Source organism: Spermophilus citellus (genome assembly GCF_964194105.1).
Source record: "Spermophilus citellus genome assembly, chromosome: 9".
NCBI lineage: Eukaryota > Metazoa > Chordata > Mammalia > Rodentia > Sciuridae > Spermophilus > Spermophilus citellus.
In genome coordinates, this window is record NC_138191.1 from 7,372,038 (window position 1) to 7,396,036 (window position 23,999).

General features: G+C 54.3%; 1 protein-coding gene across 1 annotated transcript in view; it reads right to left on the minus strand.

Annotated features, from left to right (window-relative positions):
• IQGAP3 (IQ motif containing GTPase activating protein 3) overlaps positions 1 to 23,999 on the minus strand; it is a 39,628-nt gene that overhangs the window by 4,057 nt on the left and 11,572 nt on the right. The window contains exons 12-33 of the mRNA XM_081308483.1: positions 22,715 to 22,878; positions 20,709 to 20,866; positions 19,029 to 19,150; positions 18,763 to 18,926; positions 16,550 to 16,640; positions 15,424 to 15,591; positions 15,194 to 15,333; positions 14,920 to 15,090; positions 11,369 to 11,452; positions 11,138 to 11,209; positions 10,968 to 11,037; positions 8,946 to 9,154; positions 7,414 to 7,566; positions 7,043 to 7,206; positions 6,087 to 6,311; positions 5,006 to 5,146; positions 3,776 to 3,860; positions 3,214 to 3,446; positions 2,734 to 2,866; positions 2,505 to 2,607; positions 1,813 to 1,939; positions 46 to 133 (exon numbers count right to left, since the gene is read on the minus strand). Of these exons, the coding sequence (XP_081164609.1) occupies positions 46 to 133; positions 1,813 to 1,939; positions 2,505 to 2,607; positions 2,734 to 2,866; positions 3,214 to 3,446; positions 3,776 to 3,860; positions 5,006 to 5,146; positions 6,087 to 6,311; positions 7,043 to 7,206; positions 7,414 to 7,566; positions 8,946 to 9,154; positions 10,968 to 11,037; positions 11,138 to 11,209; positions 11,369 to 11,452; positions 14,920 to 15,090; positions 15,194 to 15,333; positions 15,424 to 15,591; positions 16,550 to 16,640; positions 18,763 to 18,926; positions 19,029 to 19,150; positions 20,709 to 20,866; positions 22,715 to 22,878 (3,065 nt within the window). The remainder of the gene's footprint in view (positions 1 to 45; positions 134 to 1,812; positions 1,940 to 2,504; positions 2,608 to 2,733; positions 2,867 to 3,213; positions 3,447 to 3,775; positions 3,861 to 5,005; positions 5,147 to 6,086; positions 6,312 to 7,042; positions 7,207 to 7,413; positions 7,567 to 8,945; positions 9,155 to 10,967; positions 11,038 to 11,137; positions 11,210 to 11,368; positions 11,453 to 14,919; positions 15,091 to 15,193; positions 15,334 to 15,423; positions 15,592 to 16,549; positions 16,641 to 18,762; positions 18,927 to 19,028; positions 19,151 to 20,708; positions 20,867 to 22,714; positions 22,879 to 23,999) is intronic.

Below are 23,999 nucleotides of genomic sequence, written 5' to 3' on the forward strand. Positions count from 1 at the left end.
CCCTCGGAGCCCTGTCACGGGCAGGCTGGGCACCTGGCCACTCACCTGCTCTCCGGTAGCTGAGAGGGACAGGATCTCCTTGAGGGAGTCCCCAGGGTGGAACTGTATGATATCGGCCAACATCTGCTTGGTGCTGTGGAGGGAAGGAGTGGTGGAAGGGAGTGGAGAGGCAGGACAGGGTCTGGACCAGAGGGTGGGCGTACCCTGCCCCATATCACAGCTGCCTGGGGCCCTGGGGGGGGTAAGGAGAGAGTGAGGGCTGGGGGGGGAAGGGTGTGGCCAAGGACACCTCTCCCTCAGAGCGTCTCCCTCGGAGTCCTTCGGCTGAGGGACACATCCTCCTAGCAGCCCTGGTGTGCCTTCTGCAGCGCTCTCAGGGTACCTGGAACCTCCTTCTCCTGGTGGCCGTGTTCTCCCCAGCCCACCCTACTGTGCGCTCTGATGAGGACCAAGCACAGGCCTTGCTGGCTTGTATCTGAGCAAATAAGTGAATGGAAGCAGCTGCCTCGTTGGCCAGGAGACTATCTGGTTGCCTGGCTCCTCTTCTGCCCAGGTGACTGGCCCAGTCCTGCTGGGGTCCTTTTATTACATTTTCTTTTCTTTCTCTCTCTTTCTCACTCTTGCAGCAGTGGGGTGAAGAAGAAAAGCCCCACGCCCCATCCTTATTATCACAGGAATGGGAATGAGAACGTGAGCTCCCTCACCCACGGCCTGTGGGACTTTGGAGGAGTCTCCTACCGACTGAGTTCCTTGCTTAGCTATGAAGAGGGAAACCACCACCCATAGCTTGTCCTAAACGCTGACATTAAAAAGAATTTGGCTGGGCACAGCGGGGCCTGCCTGCAATCCCAGCAACTCAGGAGGCTAAGGCAGGCAAATCACAAGTTCAAGGCCAGCCTCAGCAACTTAGTGAGACCCTGACTTGGATGTAGCTAAGTGGTAGAGTATCCCTGGATTTAATCCCCAGTACCACCCACGAAAAATTTTCTAATTACAAAAATTGTATAGATAGCACAATATTCAAACTCTGATTGTTGTCCATATCTTTTTTTTTTTTTTTCAGGGGGGTTGGAGGTAGGTACTGGAGATTGAACCTAGGGGCATTCTATATCCCCAACCCTTTCTTTATTTTAAGTTATGGTCTTTTTTTTTTTTTTTTGTATCAGAGATTGAACCCAAGGGAGCTTAACCACTGAGCCACATCTCCAGCCCTTTTTATTTTTTACTTTGAGACAGAGTCTCCCTAAGTTGCTTAGAGCCTCACTAAGTTCCGAGGCTGGCTTTGAACTTGTGATCCTCCAGGCCACTATGATTACCGGCATGCTCCACCTTTCCCAACTAAGGCAACGTCTTATTTAAGTTTATAGGATTTGCTTAAACCTTTCTTTTTCCCTTTTTTTTTGTGTGTGGTGCTGGAGATCAAACCCAGGGCCTTGTGTAAACTAGCAGGCACTGTACCAAGGACTGATTTATTACATTTTCTTTTCTTTCTCTCTCTTTTAATTTTCTTTTTGAGACAAGAGCTTGGTAACTTATTCAGGCTGAACTTGGGCTTATGATCCTCCTGCCTCAGCCTCACGAGCAGCTGGGGTGACAGGCTTGGCTGTCGCCCATTTCTGAACCGTCCTTTTCTTCAGCCATAACCCGAGCACAAAGTTAAGGTGGCAGAGGGCTGAGATGGAAGCAAGGGGAGTTCAAGCTGAGCTTCAGGGAGCACCTCCTACAGGCTCAGGGGCCAACAGGAAAGCGGAGCCACAGTATGGGGCACAAGGCCAGGGAGGGTCTCAGGGGGGCAGGGGCCACCACACCCACCTTAGAAGCAGGCTCTGGGCCTTGGTGTCGTCAGCCTCTGCCTCAAGCCCTTCGAATTTGTTGGCGAGTGTCAGGGACACTTCGAGCTTGCTCAGATCCACGTGCCCATCTGCAGCTACGTTCCCCCCTGGGTGGATTGAGGAACAAGAGGGACAGTGCTCAGATTGGGTCCCAGCACCAGGCTCCCCCATGGTTCCACACGATACCCTCGACCTGAGCGCCATGGAAGGACCTTGCGTTGCTGGTGATGCTCCCCACACCTCAGCCCTGGGGGCCAGAGCGGGGGCTGGGCCGTCCCCCCCACAGCCTGGTGCCCCTGCTCAACCCCAACCCCTTCGTTCCGTCCTCTACCCTTGGAGACATCTTCCTCTCACTCCTCAGCCTAAAATTCCTCCTTATCAGAGAAACCTTCTGGGACCCCCGAAAGGCCCTGTCCCTCCACGTCTCTTGCACATGACTGAACTGGCCATCGACATAATGGGAGTGGGTCCCTCTGGGATCTGTCCACTCTCTCCAGGTCAGTCTGCAGGCCCGTGTCCACCTCAGGACAAGGAAGCGAGGGAGGGAGACATCACCAGCTGCTGGCACGCACCCCAGGCTAAGCAGACATGCCCACGTGCCCTCCCACTGCCCCTTCCTGTCCTTCCCTCTTGGCAGGTCCCAGCTGCCGGGGGGGGGGGGGGGGCACGCACCGATGAGGTCAGGGATGGTGGGCAGCTCCCCAAGGTCCTCTAGGAGCTGGTGCAGGGGGTCCTGGTGGTCAGGAGCGACCCAGTCCTGGTGCTCCAGCAGCAGCTGCGGCGGAGGAAGGACAGAAGCTGCAGGGACCCAGCAAGGCCTTCCTTCTGGGACCATCCTGCCCACCGTGGGCTTCCAATCCCCTCCCCACCTAGCCGGTATCCTTCTGTCCCGGCCCCTCACCCTGTGTGTGTTGACCAGCTCCCCGACCGTGATGTACACCATGGGCTTGGCCACAGCCACCATGTCTGAGTACTCATCCATCGCAAAGCGCTCCTCTGGCTCTGGCACCTGGCAGGCTCTGCAGATGAACTTCCTGTCCCCAGAGGGAGGGCAAGTGAGATGGGGAGGGCTGGCATCCCCACCGTGTTCTGTCCCCGTCATTCCTTCCCTGACCCTCTCTAGCGACCGCTGGGACCACTTCTGACTCTCCAGTCTCAGCTTCTGCCCTGGCTCTGTCCCAGTGTCCCACTCAAACCAACCTCCTCTAACACAGCCCTCCCCTCTCCCCTGGGCAGCCCTCCCGCCGCCTGGCCCCCGCCTGGTCACCACGCCTCTCACCCCTGTGCCTCCCTCCCTCATGCTCTCCACAGGGGAGAAGTGGGCCACGGACCGTGGGAATGGAGAGAAAGGACAGAGGGCGATGGGATGCCAGGACCAGACCTGAACTTGAGGTGTGTCTCCTCCAGGTAGTCATTCAGCACCTGCAGGTGCCGGCTCTCCCCAGAGAAGGCCTTGCCAGCTGCCGCGTGCTGCAGGAGCTGGGCTATGGCCCCCAGCGCATGGCGCTGGGGGGCGGCCAGGGCACCGCCCGCTGCCAGGGCCACGATGTCAAAAGCGTCAGGAGCCACCACAGCAGGGTTCAGGAAGCGGTAGTACAGCAGGTTCCCCACCACCTAAGGGCAGAGGACACTTTCCCAGAAACGCCCAGAGGCCACCCTCACAGCTACCCCTCTATATTCCCAGCTCTCGTAGCTAGAAGGGACCACTTGGGCCAACCCCTTACTTGGCAGAGAAGAAACCAGACCCAGAGCAGGTGGGCAATTTGCTCAAGGTCATGCATCAAACTTGAGCAGGAGGCGTGTCTAGAACCCAAGAAGCCACGGTTCACAGTGGGGAGCATATTTCCTCCTTAGATTTTACAGCACAGGGTTCTCTGTCCCTTTGCCTATCGGGAGTACGGTGCCAGCAGGGCTCAGGAGGGGGAGGGGGAGATGACACTTGCCTTATAGACCTCAGTCTCTGTGGCATCGGGGAACTTCTCTGCCAGGGTTGTCTTCAGAACTTTGGCCACATACCGCATCCCATAGCTGGGGAAAAGCAGTAGGTCTGCCGGTTCTGCCATCCCTAGCCAGAGCGTGGCCTGGCTGGCTGGCTGCTTCTGCCTTCCCAGCCTCACCAAAGCTGAGCCCGATCCCTGTCCCTCCACTTCCATAGGCAGGCCCCTGCGGCCATCCTCCAACACCTCTGAGCCTTGTCAGAGACAGGGCCTGGTCAGCTACTAAAGCTCTCCCACTGCCTCCAACACGGCTGGAGAGTCTCTTCTTTGAGACTCCCGGCTCCTCTGCAGAATACCCAGGTCACCTATCCCCGGCCTTCCCCAGGGAGGCTTTAACCTACCCCTTGGGTATCCGGCATTCATAGACACAACACTGGCCCAAGACAACCCGGGAGGCTCTATTTTTTTAAATATTTTTTTTTTTAGTTGTTGATGGACCTTTATTTTATTCATTTATTTATACGTGGTGCTGAGAATCGAACCCAGTGCCTCACGCGTGCTAGGCGAGTGCTCTACCACTGAGCCACGACCCAGCCCCAGAGGCAGCCAATCTTGTCAGGGATCTTAGGAGCTGTGAGAGGCCTGTCTGGGCCGAGGCAGGGCCTGCTGGGGCTGGGGCAGGGCCTGCCCAAGGAGGTCAATGAACGGGAGTGGACACTCCGGTCCGACTGCTCACCAGCCGGAGACTTCAGGCCCTTTCCTTTCCCTCTGAGGGTGTGTTCTCTGGTCTGGAAAGTGGCAATGACCACTCTTGTCCTTTCTAGCTTATTTTAATTTTTTAAAATTTTTTGGTACTGGGGATTGAACCTAGGGGCAACAACCCCACCCATTCTTTATACTAAATTTTAAGAAGGGAAAAACTATAAGGTGCTTTACTGTTTCGAAGTATTTCTTCTGTTTGACTTTGTGGATCAAAGAGTTCCATTTGATCCCCATTTGCTCAGACAGTAATGTCCCCATCATCATCTCAGGTTCCCTGCTCTGGCTCCCGTGACCTCCAATGGGACAGACCCGCCGCTGAATTCCACCCTGGCAGTGGCTCCCGGCCCGCTCGGGCACCTCCAGCCTCACTCCCCTCTCTGGCTTCCTCCCTCGGGCTGTCGTCCAGTTCTGCCCTCCCCTGATGGCTGCCCTGGGCATCCAGTGCCCAGCCTGCAGCACAGCAGTCCTACTTACGGAATTTGGTCCACAGAAGAAACGATGGCCACGAGGAACTTGTCAGTCACGGCAAGGAGGTTGCGCAGGGAGATGTCCAGCCTTCTCTGGACCTCGGGGTGGCTCAAGGCCTGCTCGGGGGTGACGTCATAGGGGAGACGGCTGTGGGCAGAGAGACCAGGTAAAGCCAGAGCCCCTCCTGCTGCCTCTCTCCCGCAATCTCTCTCCCAACACCAGGGTTTCACACTGACTTGCTAAGGACTCGGGGAGGTTTACAGAACTGTGTGGCAGGGGAGGAAGAGTTAGCGTACCCACGGGAGGCTGGAGAGTGTGGGAAGGAATGGAGAACCTAGAATTTGTGTCAAGACTCCTAAGGGAACCAGAGGAAATAAGGGGACTGCCCATCGAGGTGTGTCTGTGTGTGTATGGAACTTGGGATTAAAGTCAGGGGCACTTTACCACTGAGCTACATCCCCAGCCCTTTTTATTTTTTATTTTGAGACAGGGTCTTGCTAAGTTGCTAAGGCTAGCCTTGAACTTGTGATCCTCCTGCCTCAGCCTCCCAAGTTGCTGGGATGACAGGTGTGCGCCATTGTACCCCGCCCCATCAAATAGTCTTTGGCACTTGGGACAACAGGGAAAGTTGGGGACTTGTATTTCCCTCACTTATAGCCTCCTATGCCATCCAGAGCAGCCATTGGGATTTCCAGATCTCCTCACTGGATCCATTTCCTAGCACCTGTGAAATTGAGCAATGCCCCCAACCTACAAGGATAACCTATTACTTCCATGTTCTCATTTGCTTATTTATCTGTAAATCTGAATATTCATATGATCCCCTATCAATAAGAAGTCTACATCCTAACTCCACAGCTATGAGGCACACTAGCATAGTCATGTGTGCCCACTCTATGTTGAGCCCACCGGTGTCAATCACCAGAACGGGTCTGAAAGGCTACCTTATTTACTCCTATAGGGGTGGTGTCATATTTGCATGAATCAGCATGCTCATCCGTATGTCACCTTCAAACACACCCAGGCTTCCCCAGTGAGGTCCAGCTGAAGCTGATCAGAGAGAGCTCTCCTCTGCCCATCTGCTCACCTGCGCTGCCCCGTCTGGGCCTCAGTCTGGTTGATCCAGCTCTTGTAGATGTGGATGGGGTCTGTGTGGATGCTAAGCCCTTTGTCCTCCAGCACATCCTGGATAACCTTGCCCAGGATCTCCCGCAGGGCGCTCTGTCCCCGCTCATTACGGTAGAATCTCACCACCAGCCTCACCACCGTTGGGTTGCCTGTCACTATGTCCTGGGGCTGTTCCACCTTTGACCTGTGGTTCAAAAGATCAGTGCAGCTGGTCTCCGCTCTGTGTAGGACAGATAGTTGCTTTTTCTTTTTGGGATTTTGGTTCCTGGAAGCCTGCTCTGGTGTCTCTTTTTTTTTTTTTGGTGCTGGGGATTGAACCCAGGGGTGTTTTACCACCAAGCTACATCCTTTTTATTTTTTATTTCCAGATAGGGTCTCGCTAAGTTGCTCAAACTTGCAATCCTCCTGCCTCGGCCTCTTGAGTCACTAGGATTACAGGCATGCACCACCATGCCCAGATAGTGTCTTTATCTTAAGAAATGACCTGTTATCTCGGTTTCATCCTTTTTGTTAATATGTCAGCCCATGTTGGCCCACTGTGCTACCCGGAAATGCCCTACAGTCCTTCCACGGAGGCAGAGAAGACTGGGCTTCTGCTGCCAGTCTACCCTGCACCTCAACAAGCCATCATCTTATGTGGTTTTTCGGTACCAGGATTGAACCCAGGGACTCTCAAGCCACATCCCCAGCCCGATTTTATATTTTACTTAGAGACAGGGTCTCCTTGAGTTGCTTAGGGCTTCATTAAATTACTGAGGCTGGCTTTGAACTCGTGATCCTCCTACCTCAGCCTCCCAGATACTGAGATTACAGGTGTGCGCCACCGTGCCCAGAGGAGCCGTCACCTTGTGAGGGAGTCCCAGGGCATCACCTCTGAGCCCACCCTTTCCCCTCCTCTGCATCTGGAGTACCCACTTGATTTCCTCCTGCAACGCAGTCTTGAACAGCTGGAGCAGCAGGTAGGCCTCCCGGCGGTTGGAGGCGTAATTGTACAAGCTGAAAATCACTGCCTCCATGAACTTGGTGGTCCTATTCTGTGGCATCTGAAAGATCAGCTTGGCCAGGTAGATGGGTTGAGTCTGCAAACAGTTGGGGAGACAGGAAGGGCTGATATGGAACCCAGATTAGAGAAAGTAGTCTCACCTTCTTAGGAAGCAGACAGTCTCTCCCCCAGGGATGGGGCATTAGGATTATGGGAAAGGATACCTTGCAAGGGGGAAAAGACACAGAAAAGGTCTTGGGCCCTGAGGGGGTGGTAGAGACTTCTTCCAAAGTCCTCTGCTCACCTGGAGCAGGTAGAAGAGGTGCTGGTAAGCTTCTAGTTTCTGCCGTTTCTCTTTGCTCAGCGACTTTAATCCCTTCTGCTTGTCCAGAACCATCATATCTGACAGCTGCTCCTTATTCTTCTTGGTCAGCTTCTTGCAGTGGGAGACCACTTCCTGCAGGCGCAGGAGAGCAGGCAATGCGACCAGCCCAGGCCAGCACCGCGCACGGAACATATGGTCTAGAATCAGCACCTGGACGGGCCAGGGCTCTCTGCTGTTCAGGGAACAGGCGTGAGCCAGGAAAGAGCAGCGGTTCTGGGGCGAGGGAGGGCCCCTCCTACTGCCCAGACTCCATCTGGCACCTCTGCTTTCACAGGAGTGAGTCCCCAAAGAGGACCCGGCTGCCAGGCTGGAGGCATTGTGTCTACTTGTGTTTTGCTTTCTTTCTCTCTTTCTTTTCTTTTTTTCCCCCTTCAAGACTGGGGATTGAACCCAGGGACACTTTACCACTGAGCTACATTCCCAGCCCTTATTTATGTATATTTATTTATTAATTTTTTTTTAGTTGTAGATGGACACAATACCTTAAGTCAATTAATTAATTACAAATTTTTTTTAGTTGTCGATGGTCATTTAAAAAATGTATTTATATGCAGTGCTGAGAATCAAACCCAGTGCCTCCCACATGCTAGGCAAGGGCTCCACCACTGAGCCCCAGCCCAGTCCTATTTATTTATTTTTAATTATTACTATTATTATTGTTAATTTGGTACTGGGGATTGAAGCCAGGGCTGTTAACCACTGAGTCACATCCCCAGCCCTTTATATTTTTTTATCTTTTATTTTAAAACAGGATCTCACTAAGTTGCTTGGGGCCTTGCTAAGTTGCTGAGGCTGGCTTTGAACTTGTGATACTCCTGCCTCAGCCTCCTGAGCCACTGGGGTTACAGGTGTGCACCACTGCACCTGGCCCCCTTTTTTGTTTTTTATTTTGAGGCAGGGTGTCTCCAAAGTTGTCCAGGGCTGGCCTCAAACTTGCAATCCTCCTGCCTCAGTTTCCCTAGGGGTTGGGATTACAAGTGTGTGCCACTGTGCCCAGTTTGCTATTATTTCGTATTAGACTGTTATGCAAATTTGAGGGAAATATCACAGTGTCACTACCATCTTCTCACTGCATGTTTGTATGTCCGTTAACAGTTTCAGTAAGAAGTTTCCATATTTACCTTCACATGTGGCCTGAGGGTGGGGCGGTAAACACTCTTATTATTTCAGTTTCCTAAATAGGAAACAGGCTTAGAGGTGAAATGACCACCCACAGCTCTTCACTAGCAGGCAGCAGAGCCGGACATTCCAATTCCACCTCCCCTATTCTTGCCCACATCCCTAGCCAATGGCTCACTGCAAGGCCAGAGGACCACTGGAACAGGACTCAGGCTTTAGTGAAAAAATCCACACATTTTGAAAAGATTTCATCAGCAACCAGAGACTGGCCAACATGCCCTCCCCAGAGGCAGCTGGATTTGGCGGTGGGGGTGTGGCTGAGGGCCCCTCACCTGTAGGGTGATCCGGTTCTTCACCAGCAGGCCGATCTTGATGTCCATGAGGTTGAGGTCCTGCTCCAGCTGCTGATTGGAGCGGATCTTTCTGACCACCTCTTCCTGCAGCTTCAGCAGCTCGGCCTCGGCTGAGAAGTCCTGCTGGCTTTGGTTGAGGAGGTGGGCAAACCTGCGCACCACACTGAGCGGGGGGTGGGCTGCGTGCACTGCCGGAGGGCAGAGGTGTGGGGTCAGAGGCCTCCCCCAGCCTCTCTCCACTCCAGTCAGCTCACCCTCAGGCCCCTCTGTTGACCTCTGTTCGAGGCCACAGGCCCTGAACTTCAGATCCGCTCTAACTGGCTCTGTCTCCCGGCCAGGCCTGTCCCTGGGCTCCTTGTCTTACAGTTGGGGTGGACAGGGAGCTGTTCTTCTGCCCTGATGTGCTCCTTGCCCTCTGTAGGTGACCTGCCACACCACAGCCAGAGCCCAACTCCCTCGGGTTTCCTTGGGGGCCTCCTCCCATCCATCCCCCTCTTACTGGGTTGAGCTGCTTCTCCTCGCACTGACCAGCCTCCTCCTGGCCCCGCTGCCTGGCACAGAGCTCTTGTGGGGAGGGTCTGTGCATGCAGGGGAGCCCAAGAGATGGGGTGGTTGACGTGTTCCATAATACGGGGAGGTCAGAGAAAGACAGAGAAAAGGTGGGAGGAGAGGAGGAGCAACAGAAGAGGAAGAAGAGGAAGCAGCAGCCTCTGAGCCGCCAAGCCACCAATGCATACAACGTCCAATATAGGATGGACGTCATGATAAGGGCTTTGGTTTTTCTTTTTCTTTTTTTGGGGGGGAGGGGTACTGGGGATTGAGCCCAGGGGCGCTTAACCATGGAGCCAGACCTTAACATCCCCAGCCCTTTATATTTTATTAGAGGCAGGGTCTCACTGAGTTGTTTAGGGCCTCACTAAATTGCTGAGGCTGGCTTTGAACTCATGATTCTCCTGCCTCAGCCTCCCGAGTTGCTGGGATTACAGGGATGCGCCACAGTGTTCTAAGTGTTTTAAAATCACTCCACGAGGTCCAGACACCATAACCATCCATCTTACTGATGACCTTACGAGATGGGTGTCACCATCTCTACCGTGTAAAGGAGGAAAGTGAGGCAATAAAGAGGTTAGGTATCTTGTCTGAGCCACACAACTAGCAAGTGGCAGAGCTCTGGGCAGAGTCTGGGGGCTGAAGAAGTTGGCAAACAAGACCGGGAAGAACAAATTTTTCTAGAAAAATTAAGAACTGAAAAGATAAAGGACGGTCTTGTGTTAGTGCAACAGCCAGGCTGGGAGAGGTGGGCAGGGAAGGAAGCTGGCTGCCTTGGAGATGCCCGAGGCCCCTGAAGGGCAGGAAGGGGGAAAGAGGACTGAGGAGTGAGGGAGGGGACTCTAGATGGCACGTTCAACCTGAAGCCCAAGAGTGCATAGCCTCCAGCCAGAGAGGCAGGGGGCTGTAGGACCGGGGCCAGAGGTAAACACGGAGATGACACTAGTCAATTCCACAGAAAAGAAAGGCACCTCAAGGCTAGGCTTCTGGATTTGAGGGACGGGGCCAAGAGCAGCAGAGAAGGGTGTTCTTGGGAAATAAAGGGCAGGAAGATGACGCCCCCTCCAGTGCTTTCCAAGTTCCCCTGCGTGGTACAAAGACTGCCCGCCTTGCTAAGGCCTCATGTGTGGGGGCCACAAAGTGAGGTGGCAGAGTCACGGGCCAGGGAAGCGACAGAGTTGGAGAAAGTGGGAGCCGCAGGGAGAGGAGGGGAATCTTGTCGTTTTGGTCTGCTGTGGTAGATACGCCGGAAGCAGAGAGGACCTGGCGAGAGGCCCTTTGCCTGCAACGGGCTGTTACTGTGTCACCACCCCCGCTCCACACTCCTGCACGGGCAACTTGTGAATGCCTGTCCCCTAACTGCTGTGCACCCCAAGAAGGACCACCTAGACCTGCCTGGCTCTGGGGTCTTATGTCCCCATCAAGAGGGGAAGGGTAGGCCGGGCAGCTCACCTAACATCCTGTAGTCATCCCGGGCTTTCCTGGCTCGGAAAAATGCCTGGATCTTCACAACGGAGTCAACCTGCCGTGAACACAGACAGCAACAAGGTGGCTGGCTGTCCTTGCTCTGGTCTCATGGGCAAAGGTTGGACTAGGGGCCAGGGGACCAGGGTGACACTCACATTCTTCTGGAAGTAGTGCAGGCGCCTCAGGTATTGCCTCCGAGCTGCACACATCCGGGCCCAGGCCTGGATCTGGGAGGAGACTCTGCCTCAGAGCCCAAGGCTAGAGACCCACCCACAGACCCAGGCCAACCCAGCCAACTCCAGAGGTCACAGGGTTGCGAGAGGACTACAGAATTGTTCTCAGAGCGTCCCTCAAAATTCAGAAACCCACCAAGCCACAATACCTACCTTGACTATGGCATCCAGGTTTGCTTTAAAATACTGCAACTGTTCCAGGTAAATTTTGCGCTGTCTATAACCCCGCCAGTGAGCCTGCAGAGCAGAAGAGAAAAGGAGGTAACCACAGCAGGTGTCCTCTGGCTCAAGAGACCTGCAGGAATGGCCTGTCCTAGGGTTTGCAGAGAGGGTGAGGAGAAAGGGAGGAAGGGAAACTGGTCCTGTTTTCAAAGAACTTCCCACTTTATGGGGAAGACTGAATGGTTACACGTAGCCAACCATGTCTCCTGCACACTGCCTGGCCCCAGAGGACACAGATGCAGACACACAGACACCACCCCTCCACACTAACACCCACTCATGGAAACTCAACTGCAAGAAACAGGTCTAAGAGATGATCTATTAATAGAGCAAACACCTACTCACCAACTTCACCAAAGCATCCACCATATCCCCCCAAAATACACTCAAGACACCCATATGCAGACCACCCACACCCTATCACACACTCCCTCCCTCACACGCACAGAAAGTGGGTAGAGAACATTCTGGAGCAACATGCAGCTGCGGATGGGAAGCATGTACAGGCACAGAGCCGTGTGTCCATCTCCACCAGCGGCCACCTGGGCAGCAGGTTCCTATTGTTCTGATAAGTCACACTTTTCTCTATAATGACACCATCCAGCAGTGGACCCCAGCTCTCAGCAAATCTTCCCGCCAAGGTTCCTGAATAGCTGTCAGTCTGTTGGCCTCTCTGGGGCTGGTCTGCTGCAAAGGATCTACCTGACCAACTCCTCCCCAAGCCACACCCCATCTCCTCTCTCAAATGCAAACCTCACAGCCCTCCTGTTTCAGTCTTTCCCAGGAACCTCTTCCTTTCACCCCAGGCTTGGGTGAGATCAACCTTTCTGAAGTACCACTTGGATAGCACTCGGACACAAGTTCCCGACCCTCTGGCCCCACCCCCCACCTGACTTTCCACTGGTCTTTGACCATCTTAAGGATGCCGGCCACAGCGGACATTTCACGCCTTATGAGGTTCTGACCTTGAACCTTTATTTGTGCCCACCCCCAGCCCCAGCTCTACCTCTACACACTGAAATTCTTCCTGTCTTTTAGGCCAGTGCCAAGCATTTCCCATTGTGCAAGCCTAGGTGGTCCTCTACCACTGACACTGCTGTGGCTTCACCCAGTTGTCCCCCCATCCTGCCTAAAGCCACTTCTCCTGGATAGGTTTCTTCCTCAGGCTACTCAGTCCCTGTTAAGCTAGGATGAAAGAGAGGCAGCCTGGCCCCCCACCAGCGGTCCATGTTGGAGCCCAGAGGCCAGCAAACCCCTGCCTGCCCTCTGTACTCCCCCGCCCACTTCAGCCTCTGCTGATGTACCCAGTGGAAAGCACGGTAGGGACAGGCAGAGGGTTCTTCTCTCTTTGCTTTTTTTTTTTTTTTTAATATTTATTTTTTAGTTCTTGGCGGACACAACATCTTTGTTGGTATGTGGTACTGAGGATCGAACCCGGGCTGCACGCACACCAGGCGAGCGCGCTACTGCTGGAGCCACATCCCCAGCCCCTCTCTTTGCTTTTATTTTTTTCTTTTTTGGTACTAAAGATTAAATTCAGGGGCACTTAACCTCTGAGCTACATCCCCAGCCCCTTTTATTTTTTATTTTAAACAGGGTCTTGCTAAGTTGCTGAGGCTGGCCTTGAACTTGTGATCCTCCTGCCTCAGTCTCCTGCATCGTTGGGATTATAGGTGTGCACCACTGCACCCAGCCTTTTTCTTTTTTAATTTGGGGACAGGGTCTCACAAAATTGCTAAGACTGGCCTCGAACTTGCAATCTTTCTGCTTCAGCCTTCCAAGTTGCTGGGATTTCAGGAGTGTGCCACCATACTTGGCACCAGAGGGTTTCTCTCTCTGCTCAGTCCCTACCCAGCCCCAACAAAGCACTTCCTTAATAATCTGCCTCCTGGGCTGGGGCATGGCTCAGTAGCAGAGAATCTGCCTCAGATAAGCCAGGCCCCAAGTTGGATTCCCAGCACCACAAAATGACCCAAAACGACCAAAAGACACACGATTCCTAATCTGGACTAGTCAGAATTCAGAACCCTGGTTGGGTTCCAGCTGGATCAGGTTTCAGGAAAGACTGAAATCTTAGCATGCCCAGTCAGTCTCATCTTTGAGGCTGGAGGGCAAGTGGCCTGAGGGTCTCAGCTACCTCTCTGATCCAGGACCCCACAGTTCTAGAATGAGAGACAAATGCCCCTGGCACACAAACACGCACACCATCCCCGTCTCCTCTCCCACTGCCGTGTGGCTCTTCATCTCCAGGTGTGAAATCCTAGCCTCGGCTCAGGAGGGGAGTCCCCATGATTCAGGCACTACCTGAAATTCCACAAGCTCTGTACTGAGCTGAGGGACCAGTGCCCTAATCACAACATCTCCTAACAGCAACCACTAATGGAGCCACTAAGCCTTCCATGTGATTTCCTACTTACTCCCCATCGTCAACAGAGGAGGCGAGTACCCTCATTATCAACGAGAAAACTGACTGCCGGAAGGGTAAGGGGCACAGACGGTATCTTTGACCTGGAAGGGGTAGGTCAAGGAGGCAAACTCTGGCCTCTGACTTCAAAGCCCGAGCTCTCAGTTCCTGCCCTGCAGGCCCGAGGTCATAATCGAGGGCCATCTGCCAGTCTCAGGCTCACATGTGTCTCTCTTGGTATTTCTGCTGTTGTCTTTGTATCCTGACTGTCACAACATCTAACGTTGCCTGCAGTTCCTGCGAGGGGAGAGATGTGACCACTCACTGGGTCTCAAGCCCATCTCCCGTGCTTGCCGTGTGGCGTGCTTTGCAGATGCGGGGCCTTCAGAGGCACTAAATAGATCAAGCTAACATCCCCATGCAGTCCTCCAGATATCCCTGCCTGGAAGGTCTCCCTTATTCCCGGCTTGCACAGTGCCCCCAGCTATCCTCCCAGCTGGCCAGGTGCGTGAGGGCCAGCCTCAGAGGCCACACTGGACCACCCAGAGGGTGGACGAACCCGAAGGGCTGGCTGGATGCAGAGGAAAGGCGGAAGGCTCCCCTGTCCCCAGGCACAGTCCAGCCCTCTCACCTCCTCACACCCCCTTTTCTCGTGAGGACATCCCCCTGGTGTCTGACTAAATCACACCTCACTCTTCCTTTGGGGAGGCTAAAAAGCACCCCTTCCGTTCTCTGGACAGTGACGAAGAGGCCAATAACCAGGTCACGTCATGTTCCTGCCTGCTTGCAGGCACTGCTCATAAACACTGAACGTCACTCACTGAACCCTGTAACAACCCTACCATCATCTCTTATTTTTCTGGGAGTAAACAGGCAGAGAGAGTGACTTTGAAGGTCACACAGTTAACAGGGGCAGGGCCGGCTTCCAACTTCAGTCGTCCCTTCCAGGCTCTGTGCTCCACTGCCACCGTCTACAGGCCCAGGACCTCCCAATCCCCGCGGTCAGGAGGAAGGGGAGCGATCCCCCTACAGCTCAGGTCAGCCTGGGCCCAGGACACTTAGAAAGCCGGAGATGCACCTGGATCTTGATGACGGCTGGGACCCAGGTCCTCAGAAAGTGTGCACGCTCAGCAAACTTCTGGCGGACCAGGAAGCCACGGAGGCGGGCCTGCAGCTGGACGATGAAGCCGACGTTGGCCTTCCAGAGCTGCTGGCGGTCATGGGCAGCAGTGACTTTGGTGATGGCCGACTGTGGAGGCAGGAGAGAAAGCCTAAGTCCTCTGACGGGTAGGAGCCTCTCCTTTAGGGTAACCCCGTCCGTGACCCCTTGCCCTGGAAGGGTCCCTGCCCACCTGGATCTCTTCACGACTCAGGTGGGAGGTGTGGAGGTGGCCGTTGAGGGGTTTCTCCCAGGTCCCCTGGAAGGTCTTCAGGTGGAAGTAGTAGGCAGTGCCATCCCGCATGTCATGTTGAACCCAGAAAGCTGTGTCCCCTGAGCAGGAGCCAAGGAAGCAGACAAGGTTTGAGAAGGCACGAGTTGGCCGGGGTAGCCAGAGAAGCCGAGGGCCAGCGGGGCCATTACCTGCACGCCTCTTCTTGGCCACGGCACCCTCCAGGGCCTGCTGGTAGCCATCGGCACAGTCAGGAACCACTCCTCGGAGGGCCACGGCAGGGTTCCGCAACACCCGCTCTGTCTGGGCCGCCTTGCCCTCCTTGATGGCCTGGTTGATGGCAGCCACACCGAGGGCCACTGACAGGCACAGGAGAGAGCAGTCAGTCCTGCCCTCCAAGTCCCTCCCACAGGCCCTGTCCTACCTAGTGGGGCAGGACTCAAAAGAGAAGGACAGGGCTGGGGCTGGGGCTCAGTGGTGGAGCGCTTGCCTGGCAGGTGTGAGGCACTGGGTTCGATCCTCAGCACCACATAAATATAAAATAAAATTAAAAAAAAATAGAAGGCCATGAGGTCACCCTATCTGATGGAGATGGGGATATCCCAGGATGGACAGACAGTCATGAGGAGCAACAGCGGGTGCTGTGCTTGAAGGAGGAGCTGGCTGTGCGGGAGGCTCCTGAGGAAGCAAGTGGGCCAGGCAGGCAGGCGCTCAGGGGAAGCAAAATTGGCTCATTCCAAGGTCAAAGGCAGGATATGGGCAAGGAATTCTGGGAGAGTTTCTTAGAAGAAGAGAGTACAGAAGTGGGAAGGGCTAATGCGCACCTGCCCTCCAGTCCCCACAGACCCTGAAAACCGGCCCCCTGAGCACCCCCAGCACACCAGGGTCTGCCTGCCCCAATCCTGCCCATTCCCCTCCAACTCCAGCCAACCTTTCTTCTCCTCCCCAGGATCAACATTCTCTAGCCAAGCCAGAGCTCATTGTTGGAAGCAAACTCAACCGACCAGCAGAAACGGGGTGGATTTTGGGCCACCCCATGATCTTATAGGCTCATGTTGCAGGGAAAGCGCCCACAGGAGGGCAAAGCAGGAAGCAGTGGTGGGCTAGGCTGTTCATTCCTAAGAATTTCCTGCCCTGCTGCTTGCCAGGAAATCCACCCTGTGGTGCAGGCAGCAAGCCTCCTGTTCTGCCTCCTCTCAGAAGCTGGAGGGAGAGGCGGGGTGGGGTGTGGGGGTGCTGGGTGGCTGCTTATCTGGGATGCTGCCGAGTCCCTGTGTTCTCCCCTGCCCTCCCAGTGCCCCTGCTCAGCCGGTTTACTTCTCTGAGCTGTGCTTGTGTCCTGGTTGGCTCTGACCACTCCCTGGCGGATCTCCTCCAGCCACAGCACAGCTCCAGGATCACCTGTCACCTGGAAAATTGAGAGAGACAGAAAAAAGATAAGACTCTAAGCTGACCTCTCCAGGTTCCCAGGCTAAGGAGCCAGGGAGAACCAAATTGCAGGCAGACACCAGGAGCCCAGGGATGACAAACTTCATTCCCTTCTTTCCTACGCAGGCATGGCCTTGTGGCTCCCTGGGACTGCCACCAGGCACCCAGGCACAGAAGGCTTTTTTTCTTTTTTTGTGTGTGTGATACTAGGGACTGAATCTGGGGGTGCTTAACCACTGAACAACACCCCCAGCCCTTTTTGTTTTTTTATTTTGAGGCAGGGTCTTGCTAGGTTGCTTTCAGCCTTGCTAAACTACTGAGGCTGGCTTTGAACTCACGATCCTCCTGCCTAATCTAATCCTAGTGGCTTAGCTTCCTGAGCCACTAGGATTACAGGCGTGTGCCATTGCACTCAACTTCAGAAGGCTCTTTTTCTATCCAGGCTGTCCCAAGCACTGATTCCACTTGTCCATGGGTCTCTACCTGCCTATCTTCTCATACCCTCAATATAGTTTTTTAATTTTTTCCTCAGGACTAGGAACTGAACCTGTGTGCACTCCACCATTGAGTTGCATTCCCAAGGTCTTGCTAAATTGCCCAGGCTGGTCTTGAACTTGTGATCCTCCTGCCTCAGTGACCAGAGTAGCTAGGATTACAGGTGTGCACCACTCCAACCAACATCTCAGTCTCTACCACCTTCCCAATAGCTCCATTCCCTGCCCTGTGTCTCAGCCCTGCCTAGGGACAGCCCACTCTGGAGTCTCCACCTACCAGCCCCCACCCCCACTTCTCAACACCTCAATTCACACCTTCTCAGGCTGGTCCTGGCCCCAACCTTTACCTACTCCTTACTGTTCTTGCTCCACAGGCCTCAATCCGACAAATTCCACAAGGTAGAAGGAAGATTAGGTGAGACCACAGGACAACACAGCCTGTGCCTGTGACAGTGTCAGTCTGACACCCAACCCTAGGTTTTGCTCCCTCCCAACTCTCCTCATAAGTAGCAGACGTTGGAAACTAACATTTTCTTAATAAATATGTGCCAGGCGCAGAGAGAGTGGGGGGGAGGGGAGGGGAGGGAGAAAGGGAGAGAGAAAGAGAGAAAGAAGGATCCTATTATCAGTACTAGGGATTGAACCCGAGTGCTCCACCACTGAGCTGTATCCCCAGCCCTTTTTTATTTTGAGACAGGGTCTCACTAAGTTGCCCAGGCTGGCCTAGAATTTGATTCCCCTGCCTCAGTCGTCCAAGTCACTGAGATTACAGGAGTGTGCCACTGTGTCCTGCTGAAGTACTTTTTTTTTTTTTGGTACCAGGGATTGAACTCAGGGGCACTTGGCCCCTGAGCCACATCCCCAGCCCTATTTTGTATTTTATTTAGAGACAGGATCTCTCTGAGTTGCTTAGTGCTTTGTAGAGAGCCACAGCTGAGTCAGGATGGCGCCTGGCATGTTGCCAGAAGGAGTGGTTGAGAGGTGATACCAGTGAGCCATTAAGATGATGATAATTAAGTTAAGCTGTGTATAATTGCTGTGACTGGATGATGCTGGATTCAAACAGGCTGTCTATTCAGTTGTATGTAGACCCCTGCAGCCTCCAGCTACTTGCCGCTACTTTTGAGTTCTCCTGGAGTTCCCCGTTGAGTTCCCTGAGTTCCCGTGACCTCCCGATTTGGTGCCCAGCCAGACTGCGACATTTGGTCCCCTGTATGGGTAGGTGCCGCAGTCTGGCTGGGCACAAAATAACTGAGCCACCACGAGGCACTTGTAGGTTCAAACAGGAACTACTTTATTGCCCGAACTCTCACTGGCATTCCACGCGCACTCCCCAGGAACTCTCCCTGCCCTCAACAGGGCTCGGAACTCAACGGGAACTAAAAAGTAGCAGGCGCCCGAGACAGCAGGCCTGTGCTCTTCCCAGCTGTCCAGTGCCCTGGCAATTGGAACCATGCTTCCCCCGTGAGATCTGAATTCTGCCTGTGCCCCACACCTTGGCGTGTGGCCATCAGGATGGAGCTCTACCTGGGTGCATGCTGGGCATAGCTGTACCCACAGGGCTGTTCCTCCTGCTCTGGTGACCCACCCGGCCAGCCCTAACCTCACCTGGGCCTTCTGCCTCTTGGCTGCCACAAGGAGGAGATGATACCGAGGAGCAACAGGAAGGCTGACATCTTCCAGGCCAGCAGCAGGAAGCAGCAGGGCAGACAGGGTCTTCTCAGAGCTGCCCTGATCCAGAGCCTCATTGATAAGACTGACTGCAAGGACCTCTGAGAAAGAGAGACCTAGATGGGCAGAGGCCCCAGAACTGTGGCCGAGGGAAGGGACTGCCTTAGTGAGACCGCCTTCCCCCTGGCCTGGACTATACTCACGATCGGTCTCTTCTTGGACCTGGGCGTTGACCTGGCTCACGGTGGCCTGCAGGTCATTCCAGCTCAGGAAGGTCCCATCTACTCCACGTCCCTGTCGCAGTTTCATCAAGGCATCAAAGTACCTGGCAGCAGGGAGAGGGGAGCGAGGTGAGTGGTGTGTGCACTGTCACCCAGAGTCAGGAGACGTTTGAGCCAGTTCCTCTTATGGCCTCGGGACAGCACACTCTCTGGGCTCACCCTCACCCCTGCCTCCGCCTCAGGCAGTTCTTTCTAAGGCTTCTCTGCAGGTTTCTCCCGATCTCTAAATAGGCACATCCTAATTTTTTGTCTGTGGAACTCTTCTCCCTGAATTCTCACCCCTAACCTCAGGACTTAAATGCTAATGACTCCCAAGGCACACCTCCAGCTGCCAGATATCCAGCAGCCTCTTCAGAACCTCCACCAGAGTGTACAAGGAGCACCTGGGCCAGGCACAGTGGCGCACGCCTGTAATCCTGGTGCCCTGGGAGGCTGGGGCAGAAGGATGGGAATTCGAAGCAGCTTCAGACATTTAGCAAGGCCCTAAGCAACTTGGTGAGACCCTGTCTCTTAATACAATACAAAATAGGGCTGGGGCTGCGGCTCAGTGGTTAAGCACCCTGGGTTCAATCCCTGATACAAACAACAACAAAAACGCAGACACCCCTCAGCTCACATCTGGACTCCCGATTCCCCATTACACTGTGTCCCAAGGTCTCTTCCTTGCCCCAAACCCTGGAGTCAACCTGACTCCACTCCCTGTCACATCCCACATCACTCCACCCCCAACCCTGCCACTTCTGCTTTCAAAACAGCCACAAGCTGACGCTTCTCTCCACCCTCACTGCTGCTGCCCTGGGCCACAGCCCATCACTAGTGTCTGGATTACTCTAATAGCTCCTACCAGGTCTTCCTGCCATCGATCCTCAGCCCAGCAGCCAGAACGACCCTGCTAAAGTAGGTCAAGCTGTCTCCCTCCTTGCTCACTTGGAGTAAAATCCAGAGGCCTCCATGGTCTGGCCTCTGCTACCCCATCTTCACCTCCCACTCCTCTCCCTGCCTCAGGTCACCCTGCTACCCGGGCTTCGGGCTTCCTCATGTTCTGTTTTCACTTTTTGTGGCCCCAGGGATGGGATCAAACCAGGGCCTTGCACATGCTAAGCACCTGCTTGGCAGTTGAGCTAACAGCCCAGTCCTTCCTGGTGTCCTCTGAATGCACCCAGAATATTTCTTTCTTAGGCCTCTGTCTCATTAGGCCCTTTAGGTCCCTCTTGGATGACCCCCCATGCAGAAGGTCATCTGAAATCGCACAGTGGGAACAGGAAGCCCGCCCCTCCCGTGCGCCTGCCCTCGGCTTTCCTGGCTTCCACTCTGGTAATCACCCTTTTCCTGCTCTCTCACGGAGGTCTGAGGAGAGCGGCACCTAGAATAGTACCTGGCCTATGGGTAGCTACTCAAACATTTGCTGTGAAAGAATCCGTCAGTGGAGACAAGGGGAACGAACTCACCCACACTGGAGAACAGGCCCAGAGCTGTGAACAGACCCAGAGGGCGCCTGGGCCCAGGATGGAGCATCCCGCTAAAGGCTGATCTCCAGCACAACTCTTAGTCTCATCCGTATTCCCTCCATCCCCGGCTCCCACAGGGCGGAACCTTTCTCACCGCTGAGCATTTGCTCCTTCCACCTCCGCCAGGCCAGTGGCAGGATCCGCCAGACTGCTCCAGAAGCCACAGGCATCCCTGGCCTCCAGGGCCCTGTTGATCAGGACCACGGCCGACAGCATCTCCACAGCCACGAAGAGCTCCTCCTGGCAGAGCTCCTGCAATGGGAGGGAGGGTGGTTCCCAACGGGGAGCCAGGCCCCTGGGGGAATCCTGCTGACCTGCCCAGGGTCCTACCATTCCCTAGACTATGCTCAAAGCCCGGGGTCTGGATTCACTCACTGACAACAATTGTACTCAAAACCTGGGGATGCTTACTCTGTGCAACTAGAAGCACTTCACACATAGCACCATTTAATTTTCATAACAAGCCAATGAGGCGAGTATCATGAAGAGTCCCATCTCACAGCCAAGCCCGTGGCCAATAATGTCTGTTGAACCCAACTGCAGATTCCAGAGCGCAGACCTAAGCAGTGGACTCTGCCAGAGACCTTCTAGTCTCTACTTCACGTCAGTCCTGCTCTGGGCTGATAGCATGAGCAAGGCTCTGGTCTTCATCCTCAGTACCAGGGGAAAAGAGAACTGCGCTAGGCCAGAGATGGGGGCAGAGGGGCACCTCCACCCTGTGCTGCGCATGGCAAGGCCCTGGACCCAGTTCTCTGCCCAGTTCTCATCCGCCTCCTCTTCAAATATTTGCTGATGCTATTCTCTCTGTCTGAGCACCCTTCCTGCTTTCTATAAATAGAACAGTGCAAATAACAACAAATAGTAAAGATAGCCAGAACCTCCTTACCAGGCCCTCTCTCTAAGCACCTGTTAACTCACTGAATCCTTATGACAATCCAATGAGTAGATATATGATTGTTGCCCCCTGTCTTTTTTATTATTATTATTATTATCATTGGTAGTTGTAGAGACAATGCCTTTATTTGTTTATTTCTAAGTGGTGCCGAGGATCGAACCTGGCGCCTCATGCATGCTAGGCAAGCGCTAAGGATTGAACCCAGAGGGCGCTTACCCAAGAAGCCACATCCCCAGCCCTTTTTTATATATATATATTTTTTTTAGAGATAGGGTCTCACTGAGTTGCCTAGGGTCTCACTAAGTTGCCTAGGATCTCACTAAGTTGCCTAGGGTCTCACTAAGTTGTTGAGGCTGACTTTGAACTCACAATCCTCCTGCCTCGGCCTCCTGAGCTGCTGGGATTACAGGCATGAGACGCCATGCTTGGCTTATTGTTCCCTTTTTTTCACAAAACAGTGATGGGTGGAGAGGGTGAACGACTTGCCCAATGTCACACAGCTAAGGACTAGCAGACGTAAACTGGGGCCTCTGAAGTCCCTAACCTCGCTCGCTCTGGTTTACCTCTTGGTACTCATTTCACGCTTCCTTGTTCTAAGGGGATTCGAAGGTGGTGACTGCTCCTCCTGAAGGCGCAGCTTGTGCCAGGGTAGCCGCCCTGCAAATGCCTGCTGTGGGTGGACGATTCTCCTGTCTCCGGAAGCCTTCCCAGGGCCCGGGCTCTGCTGCCTCACCCCCTGCTCTGAAGCCTTCTTGCAGCTACGTCTGCTCTCCCTTCCTGTCTCTGTCTGAACCCACAGGGGTTTTATAACTCCCCCATAGACAGGGAGTCCCTGAGCGAGGTCCCATCATCTCACTGTCAGAGAAGCTGGACGGACTGGACTGAGGTGAACGTGGAGTTGTTGAGAGCATGTGCTTCAGGACACATTCCACCTCGCATTCACTCCCAGCATTGCTAGTTGCACAAGTTACTTTGCATTTCGGTTTCCTTACCTCTAAAATGGAAATACTCCTCCTTACCCAGTGGGGTCCCCTTAAGGACTAAGTGAGTGCGGAGCAGGGTTTGCTCAGGGGCGTTGGCTGGGTAATGCTCAGGAAAGCAAAAGTGACAGCACTTTCCCTGGCCTATCTCGTGCCAGCATCTCGGAGAATGGACTGCCCTGGTCCCTCTGCCTGCAGCCCCTGGCCCTGCCCTTCTGGGCTTACCCCCTGCTGCTGTTGCTGGAGCACTGCCAGCTCCTGCTGGTACACAGTGGCGGCAAAGGGATACACTGGAGGCAGCTGAGCTTCGGGGCACATCAGCTCCCGCACAGTGTCAGTGGCCACTCCCCTCTGGATGGCTTTGTTGACCCGCCTCACAGCCTGGAGCACTGCAGGGGAGGAAAGCAAGAGGATGCCCAGGCTCAGCCTTCCCTGCCCCAGTTCTCCTGGCTAACTGGGCTCTGCGGGGGACCTCTGAGGGGTAATGGCCTTGTAACCGCTCTAGAAAGCCATTCATTCTTCAGGCTCAAAACGTGTTTCTAAATGTTCAGGAGGAAAAGGGGCTGGGTTGCTTTAAGAAGAGGCTCCTGAAGAAGCAATCTGTCAGGCCTGGAAGTAGAGTAGCTCAGCAAGAACAGGAGTGGCTGTCAAGGCAGAGGTGAGCTCCTAAGGTAGTGAGCACAAGATTGACAGGTGGCTACGAAGCGTAACTAAGAGAAGCTTAGTCAAGGGGCTCCAGGGACCAAACCTTGGTGACAGCGCAGAGGAGTATGGAACCAGCTCCAACAGGCGGGAATAAACTCGAAGGGGGCCATGGTGCATTTGAGTAGTTTCAGTTTACAAACTCTGGGCAGATGTGGACCCTGGCATCAAGGAGCACAACAGCCTCCTGAGGAGAAATACGGCTACAAAAATACCCTTGGAGCACTGCTGTCAAGGCCAGGTGAGAAGTACGCCCCCAGTCCCCAGGGAAGGCTGCAGCAGCAGGGGAGGAGGGATTCTGGCTGGGAGGGAGCAGCGAGGCCTCACGGAGGAAAACCATGTCTTTGAGACAGCTCTAAGAGGTGTCTCCGTCTGCTCCTGACAGGTGAAAATGTGGGAGAGATGCAATCCAGAGGACCAGAGGCCTGGTGCCGGGAAAGGCTAGGGGCATCGGGAGCAGGTCCTCGGCTCAGCAGAGCGCGATGGAATGCGGACAGAAGAGGTGGGGAAGAATTCTGGAAAGGTCTTATCTGCCAGGCCAAGGAGATAGGACCAAAGTGGAGGATAAATAATGAAAGAACCCACGAAGATCTGAAGATGTTCAACAAGGGAGAGGAGATCTGATCTGTGCTCGAGATTCCTCTGGCAACAGCCAGCGGGAATGTTCCAGCCACGCAGATAAGGCAAGCAGCTAGCCAGGAGTGACCTGGGGGCTACTGCGAGCTGGCGTTGGAAAGCTGCTAGGCATAGGTAAATGGCTACCAAGCAACCTCAGAACCTGACAGCAAGTCACACCGAGTCAAGCAAT